The following is a 26589-nucleotide window of genomic DNA, read 5'->3' on the forward strand; positions in this document are numbered from 1 at the left end:
TCTCTCACACTTACATGTTCTCTTTACGTACATTTTTCATCCAACCGTACACCTAAAACCTTAAAGACCTTGACTCATCTAAGGGGTTCTCCATACAATTTGAGTCCCTGGCCAGGGATGGACTGGCCATCTGGCATACCGGGCATCGTCCCGGTGGGCCGTTGACCCAATGTGGGCCGGTCTGGTCCGCTATGTTTTTTTTTGTTTGTTTTTTCTCTTCTTCCTCTCTAAACTCCCTCCAATTGGGCCGGCCAATTGGCTACAGAGGGCTGGCAGTGTGTTGCCAGCATCGACACATATTATTGGTCTATTGTTTGTCATTGTCAATCAATCATGGGCTGACATGCTCAGAGAGCCCTGACAGTGCTGTCAATCACAACACAAACCAGGGTGGGGCGGGACCTCACGGCATTGGCGGGGGGAGTCGCGGGACGGGCTGCTGCTGAGACAGAAACTTAAAATGGATAATAAGAGTGAAAAAGCCCGGGTGGCGCTGAGAAGCATCGGGAAAAAAAGCTGAAGTCTCTGGAGGTGGAGGCTGCTAAATGTGGCAAACTGACGGACCTGTTTGGTGCCGGGTTCACCAGCCCAGCAGCAGCAGGTGCGCCGGGAGACGAGCGAGGAGGACTCGACCATGATGAGCGAGTGGAGGCAGACATGGTAAGTAACGTTGGCCTGGGGCTGGCTAGGCTACATTTTTGAGACATGTCCAAAACAAAGTAGAAAACGTTTTTGATTTTGTTTTAATATGCCGAATTGTGATATTATGGGTTGTTATTGTTCAGATGATTTAGCTAAGCTAGCTAAGAGCTGCTGACGTCGTTTACTGTTGCCATAGCACTAGTAAACTTTCTGAGCTGTAAATAGAGATGAGAGTGCTTATGTGCTGATCCTTAATGGTGTGATCATGTACTAAATGATCAATTATTACAGGTTGTTGTGATATATTTGAGGAGTCGTTCTCCCTCTGTTTTATATGTGGACATTTGGATACACTGTTAGAATTTGGTAAGTTTATCATGTATTTTTTAATGTATGAATTCATACTTCATAATTATAACAATTTTCAAAAGGTTTTAAAAGAAACACACATCCAAAAAGTTCTCAACTCTAGGTTCAGGACAGAGGAAAACATTTTCTTTATTTTTCAGACATTATAATGTATCCATGTCCTTCTCAGGTTGACCACTTGACATGTGAGAGCCTGAGGAGTTGTTCGCCCTCTGTCCATGTTCAAGGACTTGCTCTCTGTCTGTCTCCACTCTCTGCCTTCACTGTACCAAAGTTTGTCTGTTGAGTCTCCTCTAGTCTGGTGAGTTTATCATTTTTTATGTTTTATGAAATCATACTTAATTTGTGATGATTAGAGACATTATAATGTATCCATGTCCTTCTCAGGTTGACCACTTGACATGTGAGAGCCTGAGGAGTTGTTTTCCAGACACAGGTAGAGCTGGCACTCACCCTGGGCCTGCCCTTTTGGGCTGGGCTTCAGCTGCAGATCTAAAGGCTGCTTCCAGGGGCATGGGGCCCTCAGCCTTTGTTTTTCTTTGCTTCTGCACCTTACAACATACATCACACCTTATTTTCACACATCCAAACACTGTTAACACCACTGACGCGTAACATATTTTACACATCCCACTACGTAGTTAGAGCTGTCTTGATTTGCAGTTAAATAAATTTACTTTTGGCTTGAGAGGTTTGTGTGTGGCCTCCCTTCTTGTTGCAAAATATGGGCTAGGTGGTAACAGTAGTATGCATGAGAGAAGACGCCGCGAGATTTGTGGACTTCTATGTGGTGTCCGTTGATAATGTAGTGGGCTGGTCTGGACAGACAATGCCAGGGGCTGAATTTTTGTCCCAGTCCACCCCTGTCCCTGGCTATCTATATTTTTTTCCTGCCAAAATCACATATTTTGTCTTTGACAATCTAACATTGCGACCTCTTTTCCATATGGCTCTGTCATCCGCAAAAAGGGATCTACCAAATCCATCTCCCACTTCATCAAACATGCCGTTCACCATTATATTAAACATGATAGGGCTGATAACACTACCTTGTGGGGCTCCATTATCTACACTTACTATGTCAGACAGACTGTCCCCCACTCTCACCTGTATGGAACGGGAGCTCAATAAATCTTTAATCCAGTTTAACATCCTTCCCCGAATACAAGCATTATCCAGTTTTATTACCAATCCCTCTTTCCACAGCATATCATAGGCCCTCTCTATATCTAGGAAGACACCAATCATCACTTCCCCTCTGCTTTAATCGATACACAAGCCGATCAGATACCATTCTTTCCATTATTTTACAGATTACTGCTTTGAGCGCAATTTGCCTATGATTCAGGATTGTCAGCTTCTTTGCCAGGTTTCAAGATTGGCACAACCACTGCATGTTTCCATTCTCCTGGGATTGACCCTTGTTCCCACACTGTATTTGTCCGAGATAACATCTCTTCTAAAGCTAAAACGTCCATGTTTTTGAACACCTCATATCCAAGCCCATCTGTCCCAGGGGTGGTATTGTGCCCACGCCTTATTGCACATTCCCGCTCTTGTATGGAAAAGAATACATTTATCCCATCACTATTATCATTATTTGCTTCTAGTTTATGTCCCCCATTGTCAAGCATTGTTCCTCTTCTCGGAATCCCCTCTCCCCCCACATTACTGACACTAAGTCTTTTTTGAAAAGTTCTGACCAATAGATTTCTCCCTATTATTTTCTTGATCTCCTTCCATCAAAACAGGAATAGACAAGCCCCTATTAATTCCAGCCATTCTGTTAATCATGCTTCAAATTTGCTTTACAGTTGTGGAGGTGCTCATTCTTTCTTAACCCTTTTTGTTACTTTTCTGGCCTCTGCTCGAAGCCTTTTATATTGTATATTTTATATACCTGTCTCTCAACTGGACTCTTTCTCAGCTGCCTTTACTCTCTGTTTCGAGACCGGACTGCCTCATTGCAAACCTAATTCCACCATGGCACTATCTTCCTCTCTTTCCTATTTATTTTAATTGGAATGTGTTTATTAATTCAATTTGAACTAATAAACACTCATCACTAGTTATCAGGACCTGATCTGTACATGAAGTCACTTAGTGTTTGTTTGATTGGCTAGAGTTTAAGAGACTGACTCGTCAACATGTTGTGCTCAGTACGTGGCGCTCACTGTCAGGACTACTGACACCTAAATCATCCAATAAAAAATAACCGTAACTAACCCTAACCCTCTGAACTTGAAGTAGTTCATTTTAAGTGTGAACTGGCTCAACACTGCAAACAGCTACTGTACACCAGTCAGTATTAAAAGGCAGAAGTAGTAGGACTGGATCATCACACTCCTGTGACCAATCCTGCATGAGACTGAGGTTAGGACCGCCTTTTCCATTGGCATACGGACACAGAAATACAGAAAGAAAGAAAGAAATGTGAAAATATATTTAAGACATTTATTTATATATTTCTGTATTTATTTATTTATACTCAAGTCATGTATCGTCCTCCATATTCCCGCAATGCCCTGGTAAGACGAATAGGGTTCAGTGAACAAAACCCTGCCTCTCCTTCCTTCATTCATATGATCACTCTAAATTATTTTGACCGGCTGCTCCCATACCTTCTCATTGCTTTTGCCGTTCCCCGCTGATCTTTCTCTGCCTCTTGACTCCTGTGGTGAATTCACTTTATTCCTCCTTTTTTATTTTTCCTAAGACCCCAACTCCCTCCCCCTTCATCCTCAGATTGCATTGCAATCGTTTTCCAGATTGTTTATTTCGCTCAAAACACACCGGATGCGTGATGCCCGGAAGAGAGTGATGCCGTTATGCACGTTTGACGTAACGAGGCGTCGTCCTCCTACGTGGTGGTCACGTGACTTTTGGCGAATGCCATAACCACTGAAGCGGAGGATAGTGTTCGGAACGTCCCTGGCCTGCAGAACCTAACACTATGGACTTCAACGTGAAGAAACTGGCCTCCGGTGCCGGACTTTTTTTCACACGAGCTGTACAGGTAAGGAAAAGCTCGTGCTCAGTCGCTGCTGCCGCCTCGCTTCACTCTGACAACCAGCTGTTACTAACGTTACCGACCAACGTTACTGATCAACGTTACCAACTAATGTTACGGACCAACGTTACCGACTAACGTTACGGACCAACATTACCGACTAACGTTACGGACCAACGTTACCGTATAACTTTACTGACAATTGTTACGGACTAATGTTACCGACTAACGTTACGCAGCGGACTCATACTTCGCCGTGTGGTTCTGTTGAGCTAACGTACAACTTGACGGTTTCCTAAGAAACCTACGCTGACAGGCTGCTCCGTCACGATAACAGTCCAGGCCTACGTAATTATACAGTGCTGCTACTGTTGACAGTGCTGTTAGCCACCAGTTGTTCATTGTATTGTAGCCTTGTCTTTTAACACAAGCTAGCTCACGAGCTGCAAGTTCAAAACTAACAAGAACTCAGTGAGAAAGGCGCAGTAATAACGATTGACCTATGTATTAATGTGTATTCATTAGTTTAACTATAATGACAAGTAGAGAGGGGGCGAAAACGGATGTCAGCCGACCCCCCCCCCCCCCCCCTTTCATGACGTCACGACATCGTGTCGACTCCCCTGCTGTGAACGCAGACTGATGAGAGGCCAGGGTGTCGGTGAGAGCGGAGCTGCAGCCATGCACCTGTACCTGTCACACTGTTTGTGCCTCAGTTCACAGAGGAGAAGCTGGGCCAAGCGGAGAAGACAGAGCTGGACGCTCATTTTGAAAACTTGATGAGCCGTGCAGACTGCACCAAAAATTGGACGGAGAAAATCTACAGACAGACTGAGGTCCTGCTGCAGCCCAACCCAAGTATGACACACTTACAATAATCCTGTCATTACAGGTGGGCAGAGTACACATGATCCTCAAGCAGAACTGCTGTTACACTGGAGTCATTCCTGATTTAGGACTGAGGGGAAATGCAACAAATAGAGATGATTAACTCATATAAAATGTTGTAGATTTGAGACTTAATACCTGATATATTCACCATGTAATGCAGACATCAGTCATCTTTCAAATTCAATTCAATCATGAACAACACATTTAGCAGGACTTGGCACACTGGTGGAAAAAGAATGTTCTGCATTGAATAAACTGTCATAGCTAACCAATTTATTAAAACCCCTGTGACGATCGATACACTGAGAAATCACCACCTGCGAACACAGATGCTGTTGGACCTTGAGGCCTCTGTCAGGTTGCTTTCAGAAATGTCACCAATTTAAAGTTGAAAAAGCTTCAGGCTAAAGGTGATGGTATCTGTTTGAGGAGGACAGATGACCATTAAATGAGTGGCTTAGTACTGTATTTAAAATTGTCTCACAGTCTAATCACTGATCATACCAAAGGACTGCGGAATGATCACTCTATATTTCAGTCCAAGCCAATGAATCCTGAACAATTTTTCATCTTTTCCTCAGTGTAATTAATTCTCTTACACAAGCAGAAAGTAAAATAGTAGCAGCAGTAAATATTTCAGTCAGTAATACTGATAGTACCACACTGGTGGCACTGAATGTTTTAACCCCTCAACAAGAAATTCTGTATGCTCTGTTCACCATTTTGAAAAGCATACCTATAGAATACCAAGCTTTATGATTTATTGTTTACATATCGGCAGCCAGTGATTTCAGTTATTCTCATGTTTCCTGTGAAAATCTATACATAAGATCTGAAACTTATTTTTGCATCAAATTTTAAGCATGACTCTGCATTTTGCATTTGAACTGCATTCCATGAAAGTCGAGCATTAATTTTCTTTTTTGGGGTCCTCTCTCCAATGATAGACAGAAACGTTGTCACATCACATAGTGCACTGAGCTGCTGTAAACAGCCGTGACCTGAGTCAAGACATTTGTGAAATTTTTGTAAAACGTTGCATTTTAGGCAAACTCATGATTGATGATGATCATTTTGATTGTCAGAAGAGTATAAATGTGCCCTTTGTGTCTACATTAAGTGTTTCTCACCCAAATGCACAATATGTGTCTTCACATTAAAACATGTCCCTTTTGCCTTCATTCATTATTGAGTGTGAGAGCCTGTCTGTGTTTGCCACATTGAAGGTCAAACTCAAATTGGCATCATCTCCTGGCCTAGCGTACGGCTGTGGCTTGCCTGATCCTTAGCTAGGTGTGCATCTGCATCTGCTCCCACTTGACAGCAGCTGCAGCAGAATAGAATACAGCTAACACATCTACTGTGTTTCTGAAAATACATGTATAATTAGCTTATAGGTGGCAAACTCATGAAATCATCAGATTCATCCCTTCTCTCTTATCCAAACCTACACGTACACTAAATAATACATCCCAAACATAACGGTAGGTGAACCAACAACAAGAGCTCTAATTGGCTGGTCTGAACAACTGTGATGTCATAAAACCATGTGCCACTAGTTTTGATGAGTAGTGTAAATATAGATTTTAGGTATGTATTTAGATTTTATAGCCAAAATATCACATCTTCACTGAAACCCAAAAGTGGTCTGATTTACTTTTTGAAGCCACATACTGTATGTCGTTCATGAAACATTTGAAACGCCAATTTTATGAATGTTTAACAGGTATGTATACAATATTTACTAACTCTCAATCTTTGCTTCACCTCCATTGCTGGCACTTTGCTGCACTTCAGCAACAGTCTTTTGATCACATATATAACTCCACATGGCTCTATAGAAATGGGGACACAAATGCAACTTTGACAAAAATATAGGTAAATCAAACCTGTCATTAAAAGGCTGAAACATGCACAACCACTGGTATGGTAATATAAAAGAAGGGTCAAATTGTACATTATATAGTGTATTGACATTATGTATTGGTTTGGAGTTATATGGTACAGAATCATTCGGATATAATGGGGAACTCTAACATGTGACTTTTTGATTTTCCATGCTACAGTTGATCACACTGGTGAGTATTCTGCTTCCCAACTCGAGTCCCCTGTTGTGGAAACCTTTCATGCCTTTGGGTTATTGGTACAAAACAAGTATTGATGAACATTGTAGATGTGAAATACATTTTAATGACACTCACAGCATCAGTGTGGCGTCCGAGCTGGCCACAGAAGGACATAAACAATGGTGAATCCTATTCCTGCCACTTAAAATATTTTTTTAGTTATACCTGCGATTCACTGCTCCTGACCAGACAGTGTGTTTTTTCTGTTAAGGAGAGAATATTTAGACTTTTCAGTCTGTATTGCTATCAAGGTGGCACAAAATATTTAGGTATTCTGTCAATGTTCAAAAACCCAACAATGTTTACTACAGGATTGGCTCGTCAGACATGAGTATTTTTTAGCATTTGTCACTGTTCTAGGCCAAAAGGGTTATGAACAGGGTTGTTTGCTGATCTAAAGATCATCATCTTTGATCAAACTTCAAATTCCGTGTCAAACCTACCAACAAAAATATACGATGAAAACCTCTGAATCGTTTCCTTAAAAAGTGCAATGGAATAAAGAATTGTATGTTTCTGGAGTAAGTCCAGTCCCAATGGTGCAGTATATATTGTTTAGAGAAGCACAGGAACTAAAGTTCTCAGTCGCTACTACAGGTCTCACTCCTTTGTATTCTAGAAAGGACATGTATGAGATCAGTCAATAGAAAGGGAGGGGTGGGTTACTGTTAGCACGCCAGCTCTAAGAAACCCTATGAAATGTAGAAGGAATGTTATTTTGTATGTATAAAAGGAGAACTGGGGTAGTCTGTTTCCATGGGACTGATGGAGCTGATAAAATTACTGATAATTTTTATATTAATAATTTAACGATGCTGTGCTTTTATTTGTCGGTCTGTTTTATGATGTCTAACATTTCTGACTATGTTAATGTTAATTTTCACTTAAACCATAAACATTTGTATGCCCTTTTTGGTTCTGTGAACAGAACTGTGTAAAAGTATTTGCCTCCTCCCAATATATATTTTTTTGATATTTAAATATCTCAGAGAATCCAACAAAATTTAATGTAAGAAAAGTTCATTGAAGGTAAAGGGTTACTTAAATTATCCCTATTAAAATATTTATGGAATCATGTCCAGCAGACATAAAGGGATAGTTCCCAGAAAAATGAAAATTCCCTCAGTATCTATTCAATTCAATAATTTTGTTTTTGTATGGCGCTAAGTTATAATATATGTTTACCCTAATCCTAACACATAAGGAACCTTGCCTACTGGTTTAGTCAAAGCTGGCTTCTCCTGGAAAGGATCACAATGGTTCCAAGTTTTCTCTATTTGTAGATATGTCTCTCTGGTTCACTGCGATTCGCTGGTCTCCCATAGACACTAACCCTAACCTTAGTAATGGTTTTGTACTCATTTTCAGACTGTAAGATTTCAGTGACTTGATTCACATCTCCTTGAATTTCTTTAGTTTGCAGAGTCATGTCTTTGGGAGCCCACTTCAATTTAGACAGGTTCTATTTAAGTGGCATTATATTGAACATGCGTAGTAATAATCGTGCCTGGATGTGGTTAATAATATTGACCCAAATCATCAATTCAATTTGGTAAATTTGTTGATTTAAAAACTGAGGGGGCAGTTTTGGAAAGCATTCTTAGTTTAATAGATGAAATCATCATTTAAAAACGCCATTCTCACTTAACTTGGGTTATCTTGTCTAATATCAAAATTAGTGGGATGATCTGAAACATTTACAAGACCAAAATAGAAGAACTCAAGTAGTGGTCAAATACTTTTTAACAGCACTATATGTGGACTCATTCTTAATGATGGAGCAAACTGCCGGTGTTTCAAGTGGGACTGTGGCTTCAGGAAATTTCAGGAGGGCCTCAGCAGAATTTCGGTCAGTACCAGCTCTGGGCATATTGGGTCAAATCCCAAATTACATGAAATTAAGTTTAAGCAGCAGCTCTGACATCCTCACTGTGAAGTACACTTAGAGTGGGCCAAGCTCCACAAACACCATAGCCTTAACAGAACTTGCACAGTGGAGGTATTTCAACATGTAAAATTGATGAGTCCCTGTTTTAGTAGATTTATGGTTTGAACTGATCAAAGGATTTTACCAAGTGTATTCTTTCTATATATTTTCTAAATAGCACCAAACATAACAATCAACTAATACGTGAGTGTTAGCTACAAAGGTGCCACCACGATACTGCTAACATTTGAATGTTTAATGCTGTTCATAGAATATAGACAGTTCATGGGGTAATGGTCGAATCTGGACAGAAAACAACTATCATATTTAACCTTTTTAAGAAAGGACATTTTAATGAAATAAAGCTTCTATAAGAGATGACACAAGCCAGGAGAACAGAAGCTGATCCAAAAACAGGGAAGGATTTCATTTGTATCCTTGGGCCTTGGCCGCCCACATTTCCACAGTTCTTACACTCATCCTGTTCAGATTGTTCTCACATCATAGTGAACATGTTATCCTCATCGCTCAAGCTCTATAGTGTGCAGTGTTTGTCTTGTGTTTGTGGACCTTTTGAACCTAATTTGAAAATGTGTCTGAGTTTAAGGTACAGGTTTCTCTCTAAACACAGAGTTTTACACAAGTACAGTGTAAAGCTGATTACTGAATCATTTCTCCTCAACATGATCAGTCTCAGTGAGATCCCTTCATCAGTTTGATCAGATTTAAGAAACAAATAATTTATTTTCATAAAAAACACCTAAGTGTGATTCTTTTGAGTATTGTGATATGTCATTTAGATAATGTGTTTGACAGTCACCCTGATTGAAAAAAAAGCACAGAGGTAGATCTGTTTTTCTGAATTATTTTTCCTCTGGGAGCATGAACACTAAACCTCCTTATTCCCAAATGTACTTGTTGAAAATGTGTTTACTTTAAACATAGCTATGCAATTCATTAGGCTAAACTATTCCATGCTTTTCATTTATCTTATGTAACAGACATAAGACTTTGATGGTATTCTGCTAATAAGATTTACACTAGAAATTTCTAATCCTGGAAAGTAGTTAATACCAGTTTAACATTCCCTCTCTATAGTTTAGCTGCTCTCAGCAGCATTAATTAACCCTTGTCCACTAGGGGGCAGCAACTACGTTGTACCTGAAGTTGTGTGTGACCACCTAATACTGTAAATCCAGTATATCATATGAGGAAGCAGGCTGCTGCTCCCACACTGGGGTTCACTGAAGTGCAGGAAAAGGGAGGCAATAAAAGTCGCAGAGCATGTGTGAGCTCTTTTTATAAGGAAACATCATGTGATTGTCACAGAAAACAGTAGCCTTATTGATACAAGCTGATATATATTGATACTGCTTATTTTTTGCTGTTTCTTACCATGACCGGCTGCCTTTCCATTGTCTGTTGACCTTTTAGATCTGCTAAGATATTAAACTTCCCGATACACCATTACAATCACCAGCCACTAAAAACCTGTGTGCTGTTTGGTTCTGTAGGTAAGGGTTTCATGAGAGATTCAGACTTAAACATACAGACACTAAATGTAAAGATAGGAGGTTTTCAAAAAGGATGCCATGAATAGTTAATATTATTTTATTTTATTAAATTGTCATGCAAACGCAATAAAGAGTAAAACAGTGCAGTAAAAAACTAAATCAAATAAATATTTGTCATGATGTCAGATCGGGGGTCAGACCACTTGCTGCTCTTCATATTGCTGCTGAAGATTTGGTCTTTAAGATTTAGGTTTGATATTCTGTTGCAGAATGAATTTGGAACCAATCAGATGCCTCCTTAAAACTATACTCTTCTTTTTCATTGCCTAAAATGTGCAAACTATTAGCAAAGCAAGGATACCACCTAAGCCTAATAGAGGTCACAGTCATGTTATGTGTGTCTTTCGGGACGTTAAGGCTTTGGCAAACAAGAGAGTATCTGTACTCTTAAGTGATGCAGCACATTAAAATGAATTGGTGATGTAGATGTACAGTGTGTGATGATATCTGTTGTTTGCAGGGAGAGGACAAATTAACAGAAACCTTACACTACATCACTGTTGAGAGTCACAAGTATTAAGATAATTTGTTGGTAGTTTTTGTGCTTTTTGACTTGTTTAGTGTTATTTATTCATATTTTATGGAGGTCTTCTTGTAAATACTGTCACAAGCAACAGTGAATCCTCCCTTATGTATTGTAAGGTGTTCATGTAGTTTTGTCCCTTCATGTTTTTCTGTAGTTGTTACTCGTTATTTACAGATCCTGCAGTTGGATAAAATATTCCTCTTGTTGACTGATGAATAAATACTACACCCAAATATGACTTTCATTCTCTGATCATATTATAACCCAACAATGGTTTTCTCATGTATGGCCCACTTATTTTTCTTCTTCATTGTGTGGTTCATTTGCAGGTAGCAAGGGACAAAAATAATAAAACTGAAATAAAATTAAAAAAATCAATCATTTTTGGGTATAGTTTTCATTTAATCAGCGAGCAGAGTAAGATAAAAAAAAAAAGGTTTCTCCCCCTGTGACATAAATCAAACTTTCCTGGACTTTTTGTGCAGGTGCCAGAATTGAAGAGTTTCTCTATGAAAAGTTGGACAGGAAGGCACCATCCAGAATTACTAATGGAGAGCTGCTGGGTCAATATATGCAGGATGCAGCAAGGGAATTTGGTCCGGAAACTCCATATGGTGAGTATTCAAGCACTTCAAAACAATCTTGTAAGGCCAAAAACTAAATAAGGTTCTGACATGCAGTCTGTATTTGAATCAGGAAAGATACTCTTATTCTAACCTGCATTAATCCCTGGCAGCACATCACCCCAACCCTCTTTCCCCTTCACTGGCTCCTGATCAAGGCCTGCATTCAATATACTGTACACTCTTCTTCTCACCCACAAATCCCTCCATTCCCTAGCCCCACCATATCTAACCGACCTCCTCCACCCATACGCTCCATCCTGAAAGCTGTGATCCTCAGACGCAAGTTGCTCTCAATGCACCACGCCAAACTGAACGTTTGGAGACAGAGCCTTCTGTGTCGCAGCCCCCACCCTCTGGAACTGTTCTGTTTAGTACTTTCTTTTCTTTATACTTTTGTCCTGTAAAGTGTCCTTGGGTCTCTTAAAGGTTCAGTGTGTAAGGTTTAGGTGAAAGGAATCTATTTACAGACATTGAATATAAAATTATTCTAGTGATGTTTTCACGTGCGTTTTTCTTCTTTATTAAACAAATTGTTGTTTTATTTACCCTAGAATGGGCCCTTTATATTTACATGTTAATGTTTTTATGAAAAATTAAGATTACCACATGTTGCCTTTCATGTTTGGAAAGGTAGGATGAGGTGAGGCGTTAAGGTTAAAGCATACAAAATTCCTCGCAGCTGAAATGCAACCACATTGACCTGACCACTTCTGGAAGTTTAAATGTTAGCTGTGCATCTACCCAACAAGTTGATAGGTCATCCCTATGCCTACCCCTGCTATCTAAAGCTGCCCATTACATTACATTAAACGTCATTTATCTGACGCTTTTGTCCAAAGCAACTTACATTTTTAGTACACTCAACATTTATGAGGGGCTATTTAGGGGTTCAGTATCTTGCCAAGTACACTTCGGCATGCAGATGGGGAAGAGTGGGGACTGAACCGGCAACCTTCATGTTGGAGAAAGCCCACTCTACCCCCTTGGCCATACCGCCCCCATTAGAAAGATAAAGTCAGCCAGCTCCTCTTTACTAACTAATTAATTCTGATGAATTAAATGGACTGTATTCATATAGCACTTTTCAAGTCTTGATGACCACTCAAAACATTTTCCAAAACAGTATTATATTTACCCATTCAAACATGCATTCAGTGCATCTATCAAGCAGCCTGTTTTTCTAAGAGAAAGGCACAGCCATCAGGGAAAAGTGTGGCAGAGGTTGTAGGTTGTTGAAACATTTATTGACGATCAAACTGCAATACTGGTGCCAAGGACAAGCTGGTCGAATTCTGACTGTAGTATTTTGGTGAAATCACACCCATCTAAACCTTCTTAAATTCGCACAACTTCCTTTTAGTATAGTTAAATCTCATTTTGCAGTTTGTATTTTGTTCCTCAACCAGCTAGCCTGATCATGTAGGCAAACAGATTGTAGGGATTAAATCCAGTCAACGTAATAAAGATGAATGAATCACTTTCTAGTAAACTTTAAACCACAATAATTGGAAGGAAGTACATTCCAATTACTCATCCACAATAATGCACTGTAGATTCAACAGTGACCTTTTTTATATATTTTTCTAGTCCAGCAGGTTTATTTGACAAACTTTTCAGAAAAACAGAGCTAAAAGTTTAAGTTAAACCCAGCTATTGCTAAATTAACAGGGCCTTTAGAGCAGTGGCCAGATGTCTGACCAGTGCACAAAAAACCGACTTACATTCATCATACAGTGGCTGTGTATGAAAAAAAACAACTGATAACCAAGTAACTGACTTTGTCTTAATCTTGTCAGATGTGGTAATAGAATTTGATACAAAAATGTGGCCGCATAAAAGGACACCAAAGCATGTAAGAAAAGCTAAAAGCCCTTTGAAGTGTTTTTCCCTGATTCAAATACAGATTGCATATCAAAAAACACTAAGACTTTCTCCACTTAGAAAAAGTGGTTTCTAGTATAAAACATTATTTTAAGGGATTTTAGCAGCTTTTTTGCTGTAAGCAGAGCCCAAATGTTAATCCAAGTCATTTACCAAACTGTATCATATGCAGTTCTGTGTCATGTGATGTCAACTGGTGCAATGTATGGAAAGAAGAAACTTGTAGTCACTTAGACTCAACAAGGAGCAAGTGTCTTCTGCGACATTGTACTTCAAAAGACATGCAAATTCCGGAGGAGATTGAAGAGTTTTGGATCTGCTTTTAATGTGTGATGTATGTTGTGTGCTCTGTTTTTAGTATGTATCTTTTTATGTTCATTTTAAGTTTTGTAAAGTGTCTGTGAGTACTGTGAAAAACGCTCTATAAATAAATTATTATTATTATTATTAAATTGATTATTTTTTTTTTTTCAGGGAGCACTTTAACGACTGTGGGGGAATGTGAGAGAAGATTAGGAGCAGCAGAGAGGGATTTCCTCCAGACATCAACTATTAGCTTTCTCTCTCCCCTCAGGAACTTTCTGGAAGGCGATTGGAAGACCATTTCAGTCAGTGTGAAACACTTAAAACATTATTGATAGATTATTACGTAAATGGTAATTTAAGTCATTCTACTGGTTCAAAAGCATTTTGAGGCAGAACGTTCCAATTTTTAGGGAGAAGAGGATAACGCACAAATAATTTAATATTTTGGTCACTGTCGAAGGGATTTGTTTATCATGTATTCAATATAAACCTGTTGCTGGTTCATTACGGTTCTGCAGTCAGAGGTAATAGGAAATAGGCATGTCAAACTTTTAATAGTCAACATCTGAACCTGACTAATGGCTGATTTGATCAATTGTAGAGATGGAAGAGTTCATGTTAGTTTATGAGAATAAACATAAAATATGTGGTGGTAGGCCACTGACTTACACTGTTCCCAAAATGTATATCACTGGCATCTCCACTTGATATAATAATTGAAGTAAAAAACTGTTCTGTGTGTCTGGGCAATGTACAATATTAGTTGGCAAAGATGGACCCACTATACATCCTAGCAGGAGCCTGTAACTTATATAAATGTTACCAACCATGACAGATATGGTGTTCATAGGATTACCATGTGGAACTAGCTGAGGTTGCTCACAGTTAACCTCAACTCCTCCTTGATTGTAGAGAGGATGTACAGAAAGAACTGCCACAGTGCATTGCTGTGCAGCAGTTTCCCTATCACACATCACTCACACAGTGGCAGGGGGTAATTTGGGGTTCATGGGGCATCTTGACTGGGATTGAAGCGCCAACCCTTCTGGTTAGTGGATAACCCGCTTTACCAACCATCAAGGATAAAAGGATAGTTAAATCTATTAAGTCTTTGAAACAAAGTGGGGCTTCCAGTGGGGAGTATTTTATTAAACTACTGATCTATTCTATTATTTCTGCAAATTTGCACCAGTACATCATGTGCTCTCTACTGATCATCAAATATCACACTGACAGGCAGGGATACATTTCAAAGAGTTTCAGAGTACTACATGAGCTGGTTAGGGCCACCACACCACGTCTTTGCGTTAAAACAAGAATGAACTCAACTGAACTATTTTCCTTTATAATATCTGTTTCTAATATATGCTAATGAAATAATTTAATATTTATTTCATGTACTTAATGTATAGAAAGAACGACGTCTTCTGGAGAATCTGCGTCTAGACCTGGATGCTTGTAAAACACGTCTGAAGAAGGCAAAATTGTCTGAGGCTAAAGCTGCGGTGAGACCTTCTTTACTTCTCAACCCACAAACCCGCCCCCCACTTACTTTACTATAATCATTGTAATATACTAGAAGTGGTAGTACTAACAATGACTGACTGACTTTGTATTCACAACCTTTTCAGTGCAGGGGTGAAGTGAGTATCACAGAAATTTTTTAAAGATTTTCAGTATGATTTACATATTGAGTTTTTCTTCTCACTTGATTTGAATTTATTTTCTGTGCCATTCATTCATTGGTGGCAATAACTATTAATGACAGGGAAAAAGTGGGTTCTGAAATTCACTCTTTGCTTAAAACTTGAAGCATATTAAACAGGAAATAAGCAAACGTCACTGACTAAAGAACCAAACAAATGATATGACTCTGCATGAACATTAATCTACATTGAAGGATTCTGCAGCAGGAAGAGATCTATGTATTGGTATTGACTAAGATGTCTGTGTTCAAAACTTAATATTGTTAATTGTTGTTAATAATTAGCCAGTTACATTTACCTTTAGCCTCAGCGTCCCCTCAAGTTCAAGTTGATTACAGGCCAAAAGATTTGATGATGCCTTAGGTTATGTCCTTAACATCTGCTGTTGGCTGCTAACACCTGCTCACATCTACTGGTAGTTGGTACCTTAAAGTGTGCAGAAGAGCTTCAAATGTACAAGGGACATTCACCTTCTTGTCCTATATTCTAAAATGATTGGTTCATGCATGTATTGTTTGAAAATGTACATCTTTAATGAACATGAACTACATGCTGATATTTGCTGCATGCTGAGGGCTTTCTTTTCTTAGATTGTAATGTAATGATTTAAGTACAGTATTACATTTTGTATATTTGGACACTGTGCTTCTTCATCTAGCCTGGGAATGCTTGTAACAGTCACCCATCATCAAAGTAGATTTTCTGAGCAGTTTTATATATACGTCTGCTATGAATTTGAGCATTTAAAATTTGGCTTATGAAGGAATCTGCTGGAAATAAAGAAATGCTATGAAAAAGCCACTTGGCTTAAAAGAATGCTCTCATAATACCAATACATTAAGGATAGAGTTGAACCAATACATACTGTGGAACATAATTCATTTAATCTGTGTTAACAATTAAGTTTATTTGAAAAGAAATTACATAAAATGTTTAAAAATGCTCCAAGTTTCCTTAGATCCAAGAGTTCACCAAATTCAATTTGAGGGGCCTTACAAAACACTTTGTGCTGGAAACAAAGTAAAGACCTTCCTCTGCGAAAATTAAAATGACTCATTATTATAATTGTTTTTTACATTGGATGTTTTGGTGCAGCTAAATTTTAATAATTACTCATGAGTCAAGATGAGTGTAGTGTCATGCAGTTAAAATTCAGATTTACAGGATTACAGTAATTGAATATTGACAGTCCTCCATGCATTAGGATTTTGATACTTGGCTAGTAGAATAATATAAATGGCTGCTGACAAGGCTTTGAAGAACTTGGGATCTCTAATCAAAATGAATGACTTCAATATTCTCTGATAAACAGATACAAATCCATTTGGAGGTTTTAGCACCCTTTATAACCCTTTAACACCCAAAGATCCATATCTGGCACACTTCTAAACACACCTGTTTCTTAAAAAAAAAAAAATATATTTTAGTTTTTGTTTTAGAAGACCCAGTGTTTCTCAAGAATATTGTACTTAAATCTGACATTCAGCATTATGAATTCTGAACAAAAACTGTTTGTTTCTAAATTAGTTTGTACCCCAACTCAAATGCCTGAAATAGAAGGTCCTGATTGGAAAAGTTCCTTCACCATGATCTAAGAATGAATGTTAGAAGACCCTCTGATTTTCTTGAATCTTCTTTTTGTTCCACTCTTGGAATGAATTAGATAATTGTGACTGATATTTAAAAATTCAGCGTGAAGTTGTCAGTCATACTTTTTTATTACTCACAAAGCAGGTTGCCATGTGGATGATGAAAGACTGCTGACTAGTGTCAAAGATAATAATATCTGCTGTGCTGACGGGATTAGTCAGGTGAATGAGTTGCGTAAGATAAATTAGTCACAAGTTTCTGGGTGTTCGAGAGGATGTTTACATGTATAGGTGTTGCATCACCTCTCTGCACTTTTCTTTTGATGAGCTCAGACACGCCTCATGTAAAAGTGCGTAGGCTGCCAACCACCTCCCCCACCTTTGCAAATGGCATGGCTAACTCTAGAGCACACGGCTGCCACTTTTATTCTTATGATCAACTAGCACAAATTTTATAAAATGATTTAAATCAACGACACAAAGAAAATCAAACTCCCATAGACCAATTCAGCTACTTGTGCTTTTAGTTTCTCATCACTTACTCATCAAGGTCATGGTTTAATTTCTGCTCTGCTTTCAGATTTTGTTTTTTCCTTCGCTTTTCTTGTATAGTGTTTGCTGAAGTATGGTAACCATGTTTACACTGAGTTGTTCAAATGTTACAAATACTCTTACTGTCTCCGTAGATGGCTCCAGATTTTCAAGAAACCAGACCCCGCAACTATGTGCTTTCTGCCAGTGCCTCTGCGGTAAGATGACAATTCAGCTTAACTAAACAAAAATAGACTTAATCCCTTAAAAATATAGTTATTTAAGGTTCTATTTCCTCCTAGATCAAATAAGAAATTAAGTTTTTTTAGCACGTATCTGTTACTGCATTATACCAGTTTGTGAGTAGCTGGGAACTGTACTGAACTGTACTTGACTAATGATTAGTAAGGAGCTGTTCCTTTCAATAAAAATGTTGGTTATGAGCTCAGAGTTGCAATACTGACCTCTGTGTCACGTCTAATAATATGTAGTAATGTTAAATTTTGGCATAACACTGGTAACACGTGTTAATCAGAAATGGTCTCATTAACTCGTGGAATCTGTTTTTTATTTAAGTTATAGAGGTCATCAAAAACAAGATTTTGACTACCTACACTTAAAAGCATCTTGTAAATAATGACTTTCAGAACACTGCAGGACTATATATATACAATTGGTTTTATCATTTAGTACTAGTTTTAAGCACAAGTTGAATGTCACACTAATGAAGAGCTGAGAAATCCTGGTCAAAACTCATATATCTCTCTTTTTTGGTTGAATGCTTTGGCCTCTCAGCTATGGAGTGAGGAAGTGGAAAAAGTGAGTATATGTTGTGGTTGTAAACTTTGATGAAAACTGCCTCCACACTGACATTCTTTAGTTCAAAACATTGCTTAAACTATGTTTATGCCTGGTGTTCACACTCAAGCTTTCAGGCCTCTCAAACATACTTTTGGAAATTATTTTATACCCAAGTTCTCTTCAATTATTCGTTCTCATCAGTCATAATTGAATTAACCATTCAGACATTTTAATGCCAGGTGTGAACAAACCCTGTCTACTTGAGGTCAGATCTCTAAGGACAGATGTTAATATCAGGTCTGATTGTTGTTGTCCACCTCGTCATTGGTCCAAGAAAATAAATCCCTGCTCTTACTTTTCATCATAGTTTCTTGTTCATAGTATTTTCTTACTTAGAAAATGTTCAACTGGGCAATTTTAAACTATTTACTGGCAACTGAAAATAGACAATCTGCTGCCAGTGAATTTTCATGTGATAGGTGTTTTAAGGTGTGGTAGTATGGAGATTGATATGACATCTCATATGGAGCTACAATGCTTTTCTGGAAAGAGATTGTTTTAGTTTTAAAATGAAAACGTATTAGTCCAGAGATAGCCTAAGTCCTTACCATCTGAATTCTGACCACATCACCCCAGAGTTGACGATGGTTATTAGACATCATCTTCTTATCCAAGGTGTAGTCGGAAGGAATGTGTCTTTAGTTTGCGGTGGAAGATGTGTAGACTTTCTGCTGTCCTGATGTCAATGGAGAGGTCGTTCCACCATTTAGGAGCCAGCACAGCAAAATGGTGGTGATTTTGTTGAGTGGCTAGCTGTCCCTCGCAGTGAGGGAGCAGCAAGCCGATTAGCAGATGCGGAGTGGACAGGCTGGGGTGTAACGTTTCACCATGTTTTGGATGTAGACTGGACCCGATCTGTTCACAACACGGCACGCAAGTACTAGTGTTTTGAAACGGATTGGAGCAAAGGAGTGGTGTAGATTGAGGAAACCTAGGTATAGATTGAAGACCAGTCAAGCTGCTGCATTCTGGATGAGCTGCAGAGGTCAGATAGCACTGGCAGGTAGACCAGCCAGGAGGGAGCTGCAATAGTCAGTGAGATGACAAGAGTCTGCCCTGGACCAGAACCTGCGCCGCCTTCTGAGTGAGAAGGGTTCTCCTGATGTTGTGCATCATCTATCGAGACGATCGTGTTGTTGCAGTAATGTTGGCAGTAAGGGAGAGTTGACTGACGAGTTCACCCAGGTTCCTAGAAGTCTGGGTGGGGGCCACCACGGAGTTGTCGATGGTGATAGTAAGGTCAGGGGCTGGAGACACTTGTGTCCACTTGTGAGGTGGATGTTGTTACCTAATCTGACCGGAGTCATGGATCCATAACTCCAAATCTTCAAAGAATTAATTTATTATAAAAAGGTTAGGTCTAATCTTACCAATGCTCCTTGGTGTTAATTATATCAAACAAGACTTCTTGACCAATCACATTATTTTTTTCTATTACCAGACTATATCTCAGTCATGTCATTTCAAGCTATATGAAACAAATACTGTGTGTCGATAATCTTCTTTTTGTTTCAGTCCGAACATGAACTCCGAGTAGCGCAAACAGAGTTTGACCGCCAAGCAGAAGTTACACGGCTACTTTTGGAGGGCATCAGTAGTACACATGTATGTCAACCACAGTACATTGACTTTATTATTGTTTTTGTTACCACAGCAACATAATTTTCAACTTTTAGAATTTTTTTAATTAGTCTACGTCTGATGTTGGTTCTCTAAAATATTATTTTAATATTACTATTCTATTGGGTAGTCGTACCTGGAAAAAGTGAAAATGAATGAACTCAATATCTCTATTGCACTGAATTTTTCACTTGATTTAAGAAAATAACTTGCACATAGTTTTGTATGGAATTGTCTTGATGAGATAAAGGTTTGCAGATTAAAGTGTCCAATAAATACATAATAGTTTAGATTTTCTCCACCTCAGCCAACTACAGCATTAAGTTTACTGAAACTTGTATCAGTAATATTTCTATAGTTTATATAAATTCATAATATGATAGCACCTAAGGAGCTACTTCTCTTATGACTTTTCCAGTGTTTTTTAGTAATTCTGCTTTTGCTTAAATGTAACTTTGGTGAGTCGAGTATAAAAAAGTCTTTGACTGTTGCATTTTTTCTTACCTTCAGGTGAATCATCTGCGCTGTCTGCATGAGTTTGTTGAGGCCCAAGCAGCTTTCTATAAGCAGTGTCATTTCCACATGCATGAACTAAAGAAAGAGCTGGGAAGGTGAGAACCAGGTGGAAGGTAATTTGGGGTAACCAGTCATCTTCATGCAGTCATTTTGTATTCTGTGATGGCATCACATTACAAAATTATTGTATTTGTAGGTTTCTAACTATGCTAGGTGTATACCAAACTGTTCACTTAAGGATGTTCAGGGGAAACAGTGATCGATTAATTACTGCACACATTGATCTTATTTCACCTTGATACCAGCAATTGTTGGCCAGAGCTATTTGTGTTGATATAAGGATAAATAGATGAATATTATAACTGTAGGTTTTGGTCACATAAAGTCCTCCCTAGTATCTCCAGAAATGGGGAATTTTTTTTTTTTATTGCTTTGTCTATTGCTTCCTTTATTGGTATGATTCCCTAACCCCTAACCCCTAACCCCTAATAATAATAATAATAATAATAATAATAATAATAATAATGATAATATACAATTTAGATATTTACCCTTCAGGTCCTTTTTTTGTCTTTTTTGGTTTTGACAAATCATTTTCACTGTCTCTTGCTCTCAGTTCACATGCAGATGTGTGAGTATGCTGAGTTTTTTTTTCCTTCTGATTGTGTTCCTGACTCACACATTTACTTGTTTTCTAATGCATCTCCAATAAATATATATATATATATTTATATATAAACATGTATTAAGGAGTGTTGTAGGCAGGACGTTATTGCATTAGCTTATATTAGAAACATATATTATTAAGTAATATAATTCATTTGAGTTCCGTCTTGTTTCTAAATGCAAAGACGTGGTGTGGTGGCCCTAACCAGCTCATGTAGAACTCTGAAACTCTTTGAAATGTACCCCGCCTGTCAGGGTGATATATGATGCCCAGTGGAGAGCACATGATGCACAGGAGCAGAAATAAAGGAATAGATCAGTAGTTTAATAGTTTAATAAAATACTCCCCACTGGACACCCCACTTTGTTTCAAAGACTTATTAATTAATTATTATTTATTAAATAAATTGTGGAACTACTCTTTTAATCATTGCTGGGTGGTAAAGCGGGTTGTCCACTTAACAGAAGGGTTGGTGCTTCAATCCCAGTCAAGATGCCCCATGAACCCCAAATTGACCCATGCCAGTGTGTGAGTGATGTGTGATAGAGAAACTGCTGCACAGAGATACCATTTGTCTTAATCAAATCACATGCAAATGGCACCAGACTTCTACAGCATGACACCACACACATAACTGTGAGGGCTATGAGACCAGTGATGTAATGGTAAATGGTTTTGTATTTATATAGCGCTTTTCTAGTCTTTATTACCACTCAAAGCGCTTTGCAGTACAGTTTTACATTAACCCATTCACACACACATTCATACAGTGCATCTATTAGCAGCACTTTCTTGTTCTATGAGGGGCAATTCGGGGTTCAGCATCTTGCCCAAGGACACTTCAGCATGCAGATGGGTCAGACTGGGGATCGAACTGCCGACCTTCAGGTTGGAGGACGACCGCTCTCCCAATGATGTGACTGGTTAAGTGGTCTGAAGTTTGCCAATTAGTCAGGTGAACTTTCTAAAACCCTTGTATAAACTTTCCTGAGGTGGCCTAGCAGTGTGATGCCCTGGAAAATTGAACAGACCCTCCAATGCCCCTTTTTCTTTATGTAAAGCACCACCCTTGGCTCACAAGCATTGTCCGAACCTCCATGCACCGTTGAACTGGAAAGTCAGCCAAGATGGCACAACAATACTCAGTCCATTCAGCATCGCAGGGAAAATGTCATACAGTGCCTTGCTGCTGAGGAGCTTTCTGACTACTTCAGTGACCTCTGCCAGAAATATTGGCAAAACTTGCCCTTAGTCTTTAAACACTGCCTCCTCCTCTGAGCAACTTTTGAACCTGGGCCAAATGTCCTCAAATTCTTCTTTGCACTGACTACCAGTATATCCAGTCAGTTACAGGGCTCTTTCCCTGTTGAACACAGTGTTCCAGGCCAACTGAAAGTCTTTTTCCATACCTTCATAGAACTTCTCCCAGATAGGCGATTTTGCACCTACTACCTCAACAGCTGCAGCCCATTTGGCCTTCTGGTTCTCCTCTGCGGCTTTAAGAGACCTTACAGCAAACTGCAGTCACCCTCAGTCCGTGGCTCCAACACGTACCACTCTGCACAGACAAGGATAGTTTTTTCCAATGTAGAGGCCTGGAATTAAAACTTGTGATATGCTTGGTTTCCTGTCATGTGATGATGCCTTTTTAGTTTTTTGTTATTTTGTTATTATTTGTTTACTCGTTTACTAAATGTACTGTAGGTTTTGACCATCACATCTGCCTGCTTTCCCTCAGGCTTCCCAATGCGTTTGCACTGAGCTCCACTCAATCCGTGGTTGCTGCTGGCACTGCAGCAGAAGACATCAGCAGCCCTGTAGAGAAAGATACACTGAAGATTGAAGAAGTTCAGGCACCAGCTACAGGAACCCGCAAGGCCAAAGTACTTTATGATTACGATGCCGCTGACTCCAGTGAACTTTCCCTTCTAGCTGATGAGGTGAGGTTTCATTATCAACTAGCTGCTGGCAGGTCAAATAACATCTATTGGCCACATTCCCCAAAAACCTGAACAGAAGACTAAGCTGTGGTTTCTGTGTGAAGCCAACGTATTATAAGTCTGTCACAACTATGCAAAGTCATTTGAGAGCTCTCTCTCACTTTCTCTGTCTCACATTTCACACATGGGAGTGCGTTGGGTTGGGTTGTGATTCATCCGGGTAGTTCCTCTGCTTCTTATCTCTTTATCTCATCAATATGTAACCTGACTTGTATCACCTCAGACTGTATTTGTCAGCAACTGAGCTAAGTTTAACTGATGGGGAATTCCAAGATATTTCATGTTTTGTCGGATCATTGAACACATGTGAGTCATCAGATTGGCTTGGTCAGTCAAAAGGTTTTTCCTTGCTATACGTAAGCTGAGAGATGCTTAGGGTACCCTGCTTTCATTGTCCTCACCAGCCTGATGGACACCAACCTACATTATTTACCACTTGTTGCTACAAAAGCTGCAGTTTGTGCTAATCAGCAGAGGTTACATTGTCTTCATCTGGTGATAGTTACAATGAAAAGTTGTGTTTTCTCTGGTAAACTTGCTCCCCCGCATCTGTGTGTGTATTTAGAAAGAGATTGTTTGTGAAAAGACATTACTGTGTAATACCACTATATAACCACTAAGTCTGTGTCTACCAACCACCTTGATGAGTGCCAGTGCCATTTCACTGCCAGCGACTGCTTAATGTTATTGTTGTGCATTTGTTAATACAAATCTTGAATCTTGAAACTACAGCAAACTACATAGTCACTAACACTGGATTGAATAATTTTTTGTCAGTCTCTCTAAGTGCTAAGTGGGAATAACAGGCCCATTACTGAAAATAGTACGAAAGCAAGTGACTGACTTCCTGAAAATGTTCTGGGTAAAAATGTAAAAACTAGATGTAGGACAACACCTTTTTTGTCCACTGCCAAAAAATTTTTTGGGTTGTGTCCTAAATTATTTGATTTGCTTCAAGTGCCTTTTCACATGTCAAATATTTTCCCTTTGTTCATTTTGAATTCTGTGCTTCACACTGTCCATGTTCTCTGTGTTGCAGCTCATCACAGTTTACACAGTGCCGGGAATGGACTCTGACTGGCTGATTGGAGAGAGAGGAAACCAGAAAGGGAAAGTGCCTGTCACATACTTGGAGCTTCTCAGCTAAAAAAAAACCACACATTCACACATTCACACACACACACACAAAACACACACATGTGTGTAAGGGCCTGTGAGCGGGTACTACTAAAGCCATGAGTATATTTAATCGACTTACATTATTTTCTCATAAAGCTGTAAACTTCTATAGCACTCCTTCAGTTAGCATAAGCAAAAGTTAATTTAAACACACACTCTTCCATGTGCTTTTTTGAGCATAATGAAGTACATTCACACTGACAGTCATAATAATGGAGACACTGTTACAGTAAGTACAGGAAGATCCCACTGGGGGATGGCTAACATTCCTTTTTTGTTTGGTAGTTTATTATGACAATGTTTTTTCCTATTTATTTCCTATTTATTGTTTTGCATCCCAAAGGGTTCAAGTGGACTGTTCTATGTATTGATGAAGTTGAGCTGTGACAAACTGTGACTGACACACATCATGAGAGGGATTTCCAACCAAATTCTATTGTTGATTGTTTTTTGTGTACTTTTGTCTCTTAAATCTGCATTTTTCATAAATTCAATGATGAACAACGATTAGAACATGTTCCAGACTTGTGGTGCCTCTAAAATATGGATCCACCATGATTGCCAGAAATTCATTGCATAATTCCTGTTTATTTTGTGTCAGGGATAGAAGTGCGAGGTTTGTATAATCCTTCTCTAATTTAAGAAATCTTTGAGGACTTTGATTAACCAAAACCAACATGCAATAACTACTCCCCCCTATGCTCCTGGTTAAAGAGGTGATGACAAGGTTTATGGTTCAGTTACCTGCAGTTCCTCTTTGTATGACAGACACTCCTCATTGAAGAAGTGAAAACAAATGTTTTCCAACAGACGAGTGTGAGAACCATTCACGCAACTTTATGGTTTATTTGTTTTATGTGTTCTGTTGTTTTACTTGACAATACCACATGAACAGACTGGAATTTCTCATCTTTTTTAATCCTTGATCAAAGCATAAGTTATGACGAACTTAAAAATTACTGTTAACTAACTGTAAAACAATAACTGAAACAGCAAATAATTTTTTCACAAAACGGTTACCATCCTTGACTTTTGGGAGGCAGATTTGCCTTAACTGCTTTGAAATGAATGTAGCATTTAAGTGAACAGTCTTTGGTTTTTGCTTCCAACAGCACTGAAGATGTCTATTTCACAATATGAACACCTGTGCAGCTGTTGTCGTGAACATTCCCATCCTAACTGCCTTAAGAGGATGGGAAAACACTGCTAAGGCCATCTGCTGCAAACCAGAGAATGTGCCCTTCAAAACAATACAGCATGCAAGAGTCTTTCTCCTCCTAATCATATGTTTGTGGGATTTTTCGTTTGCCCAAGAGTGGTTTGGGGATTTACAGTGTTACTGTTTGTTGCTCTTTTGTCTGTTAATAAGTGTCTTCAGTCTTAGTACTGCATGTGCTACATTTCGCGGACTGCTCTGCTGGAAATGTATGTGTGTAAACGACAATATGATTAGCTGTGCCTGCTAATGTGAGATCTGTAACACCCAGGATGTTTGCACAAAAAACAATATGCTCTCTCACATGAAGTTCTGTGTACATGCATGCAAATAAACCAGGCCTCAGGAGCTTTTGTGAAATGAGCACAGTGTTTGGAAGTGCAAAAATCTGCTATCAGAGAGGTGAGATTACCCGGAAACCCAAGCTAACTATGGTTGCAGTTGCAGTCAGTGAGACAAATTGGGAGAATGGGGTCTAATGATTTTTCTAGGAGGAGGAATGGATTCCTCATCATGTATCCTGCTCTCTACTCTTTGCTCTTTTCACAGTTTTCTTTTCGAAAGATTTTTTTACTACTGCTGTTGTGATTCTGTTGTACCTCATCTTGTTTTTACTCCCCAAAATATGTATTGCCTGTTCCTTCACCCTGAATGAATGGAATGTGTAGTTTAATAAAAAAAGTTTGATTGATTTGAATATAGTGGTTTTTTGTTAGCTATGTATAACCTATAACTTTGTCATTAGTAACTATTTAAATCTGTCAGGATTGAAAGCCTAAGCCAGTGAAGAGCTACAATGCCTCCAAATAACTAAAACATATGTCTA

At 38.8% G+C, this 26589-nt stretch overlaps 1 protein-coding gene and 1 long non-coding RNA gene across 2 annotated transcripts; both read left to right on the forward strand.

The window, feature by feature from the left end:
- Positions 1-455: 455 nt before the first annotated feature.
- Positions 456-1733, forward strand: LOC128437710 (uncharacterized). The gene is made up of 3 exons (XR_008338259.1): positions 456-660; positions 1181-1312; positions 1399-1733. It is a non-coding gene; the product is annotated as an uncharacterized LOC128437710 (long non-coding RNA).
- Positions 1734-3852: 2119 nt separating this feature from the next.
- Positions 3853-26460, forward strand: sh3glb2a (SH3-domain GRB2-like endophilin B2a). Its single transcript, XM_053420342.1, has 11 exons — positions 3853-4027; positions 4738-4879; positions 11551-11679; positions 14047-14180; positions 15291-15383; positions 17860-17922; positions 18500-18523; positions 20081-20170; positions 20696-20796; positions 23107-23308; positions 24408-26460. Exons 1-11 carry the CDS (start codon positions 3965-3967, stop codon positions 24513-24515), a joined length of 1149 nt encoding a protein of 382 aa, XP_053276317.1. The 5' UTR covers positions 3853-3964; the 3' UTR covers positions 24516-26460.
- Positions 26461-26589: the final 129 nt, after the last annotated feature.

Source organism: Pleuronectes platessa, chromosome 4 (genome assembly GCF_947347685.1).
Source record: "Pleuronectes platessa chromosome 4, fPlePla1.1, whole genome shotgun sequence".
NCBI lineage: Eukaryota > Metazoa > Chordata > Actinopteri > Pleuronectiformes > Pleuronectidae > Pleuronectes > Pleuronectes platessa.

Coding starts and splice junctions, on each gene's coding strand:
- sh3glb2a (XM_053420342.1), top strand. CDS start 3,965: ATGGACTTCAACGTGAAGAAACTGGCCTCCGGTGCCGGACTTTTTTTC. Junction 4,880..11,550: donor CCTGCTGCAGCCCAACCCAA/GTATGACACACT, acceptor CTTTTTGTGCAG/GTGCCAGAATTGAAGAGTTT. Junction 14,181..15,290: donor GCGATTGGAAGACCATTTCA/GTCAGTGTGAAA, acceptor CTTAATGTATAG/AAAGAACGACGTCTTCTGGA.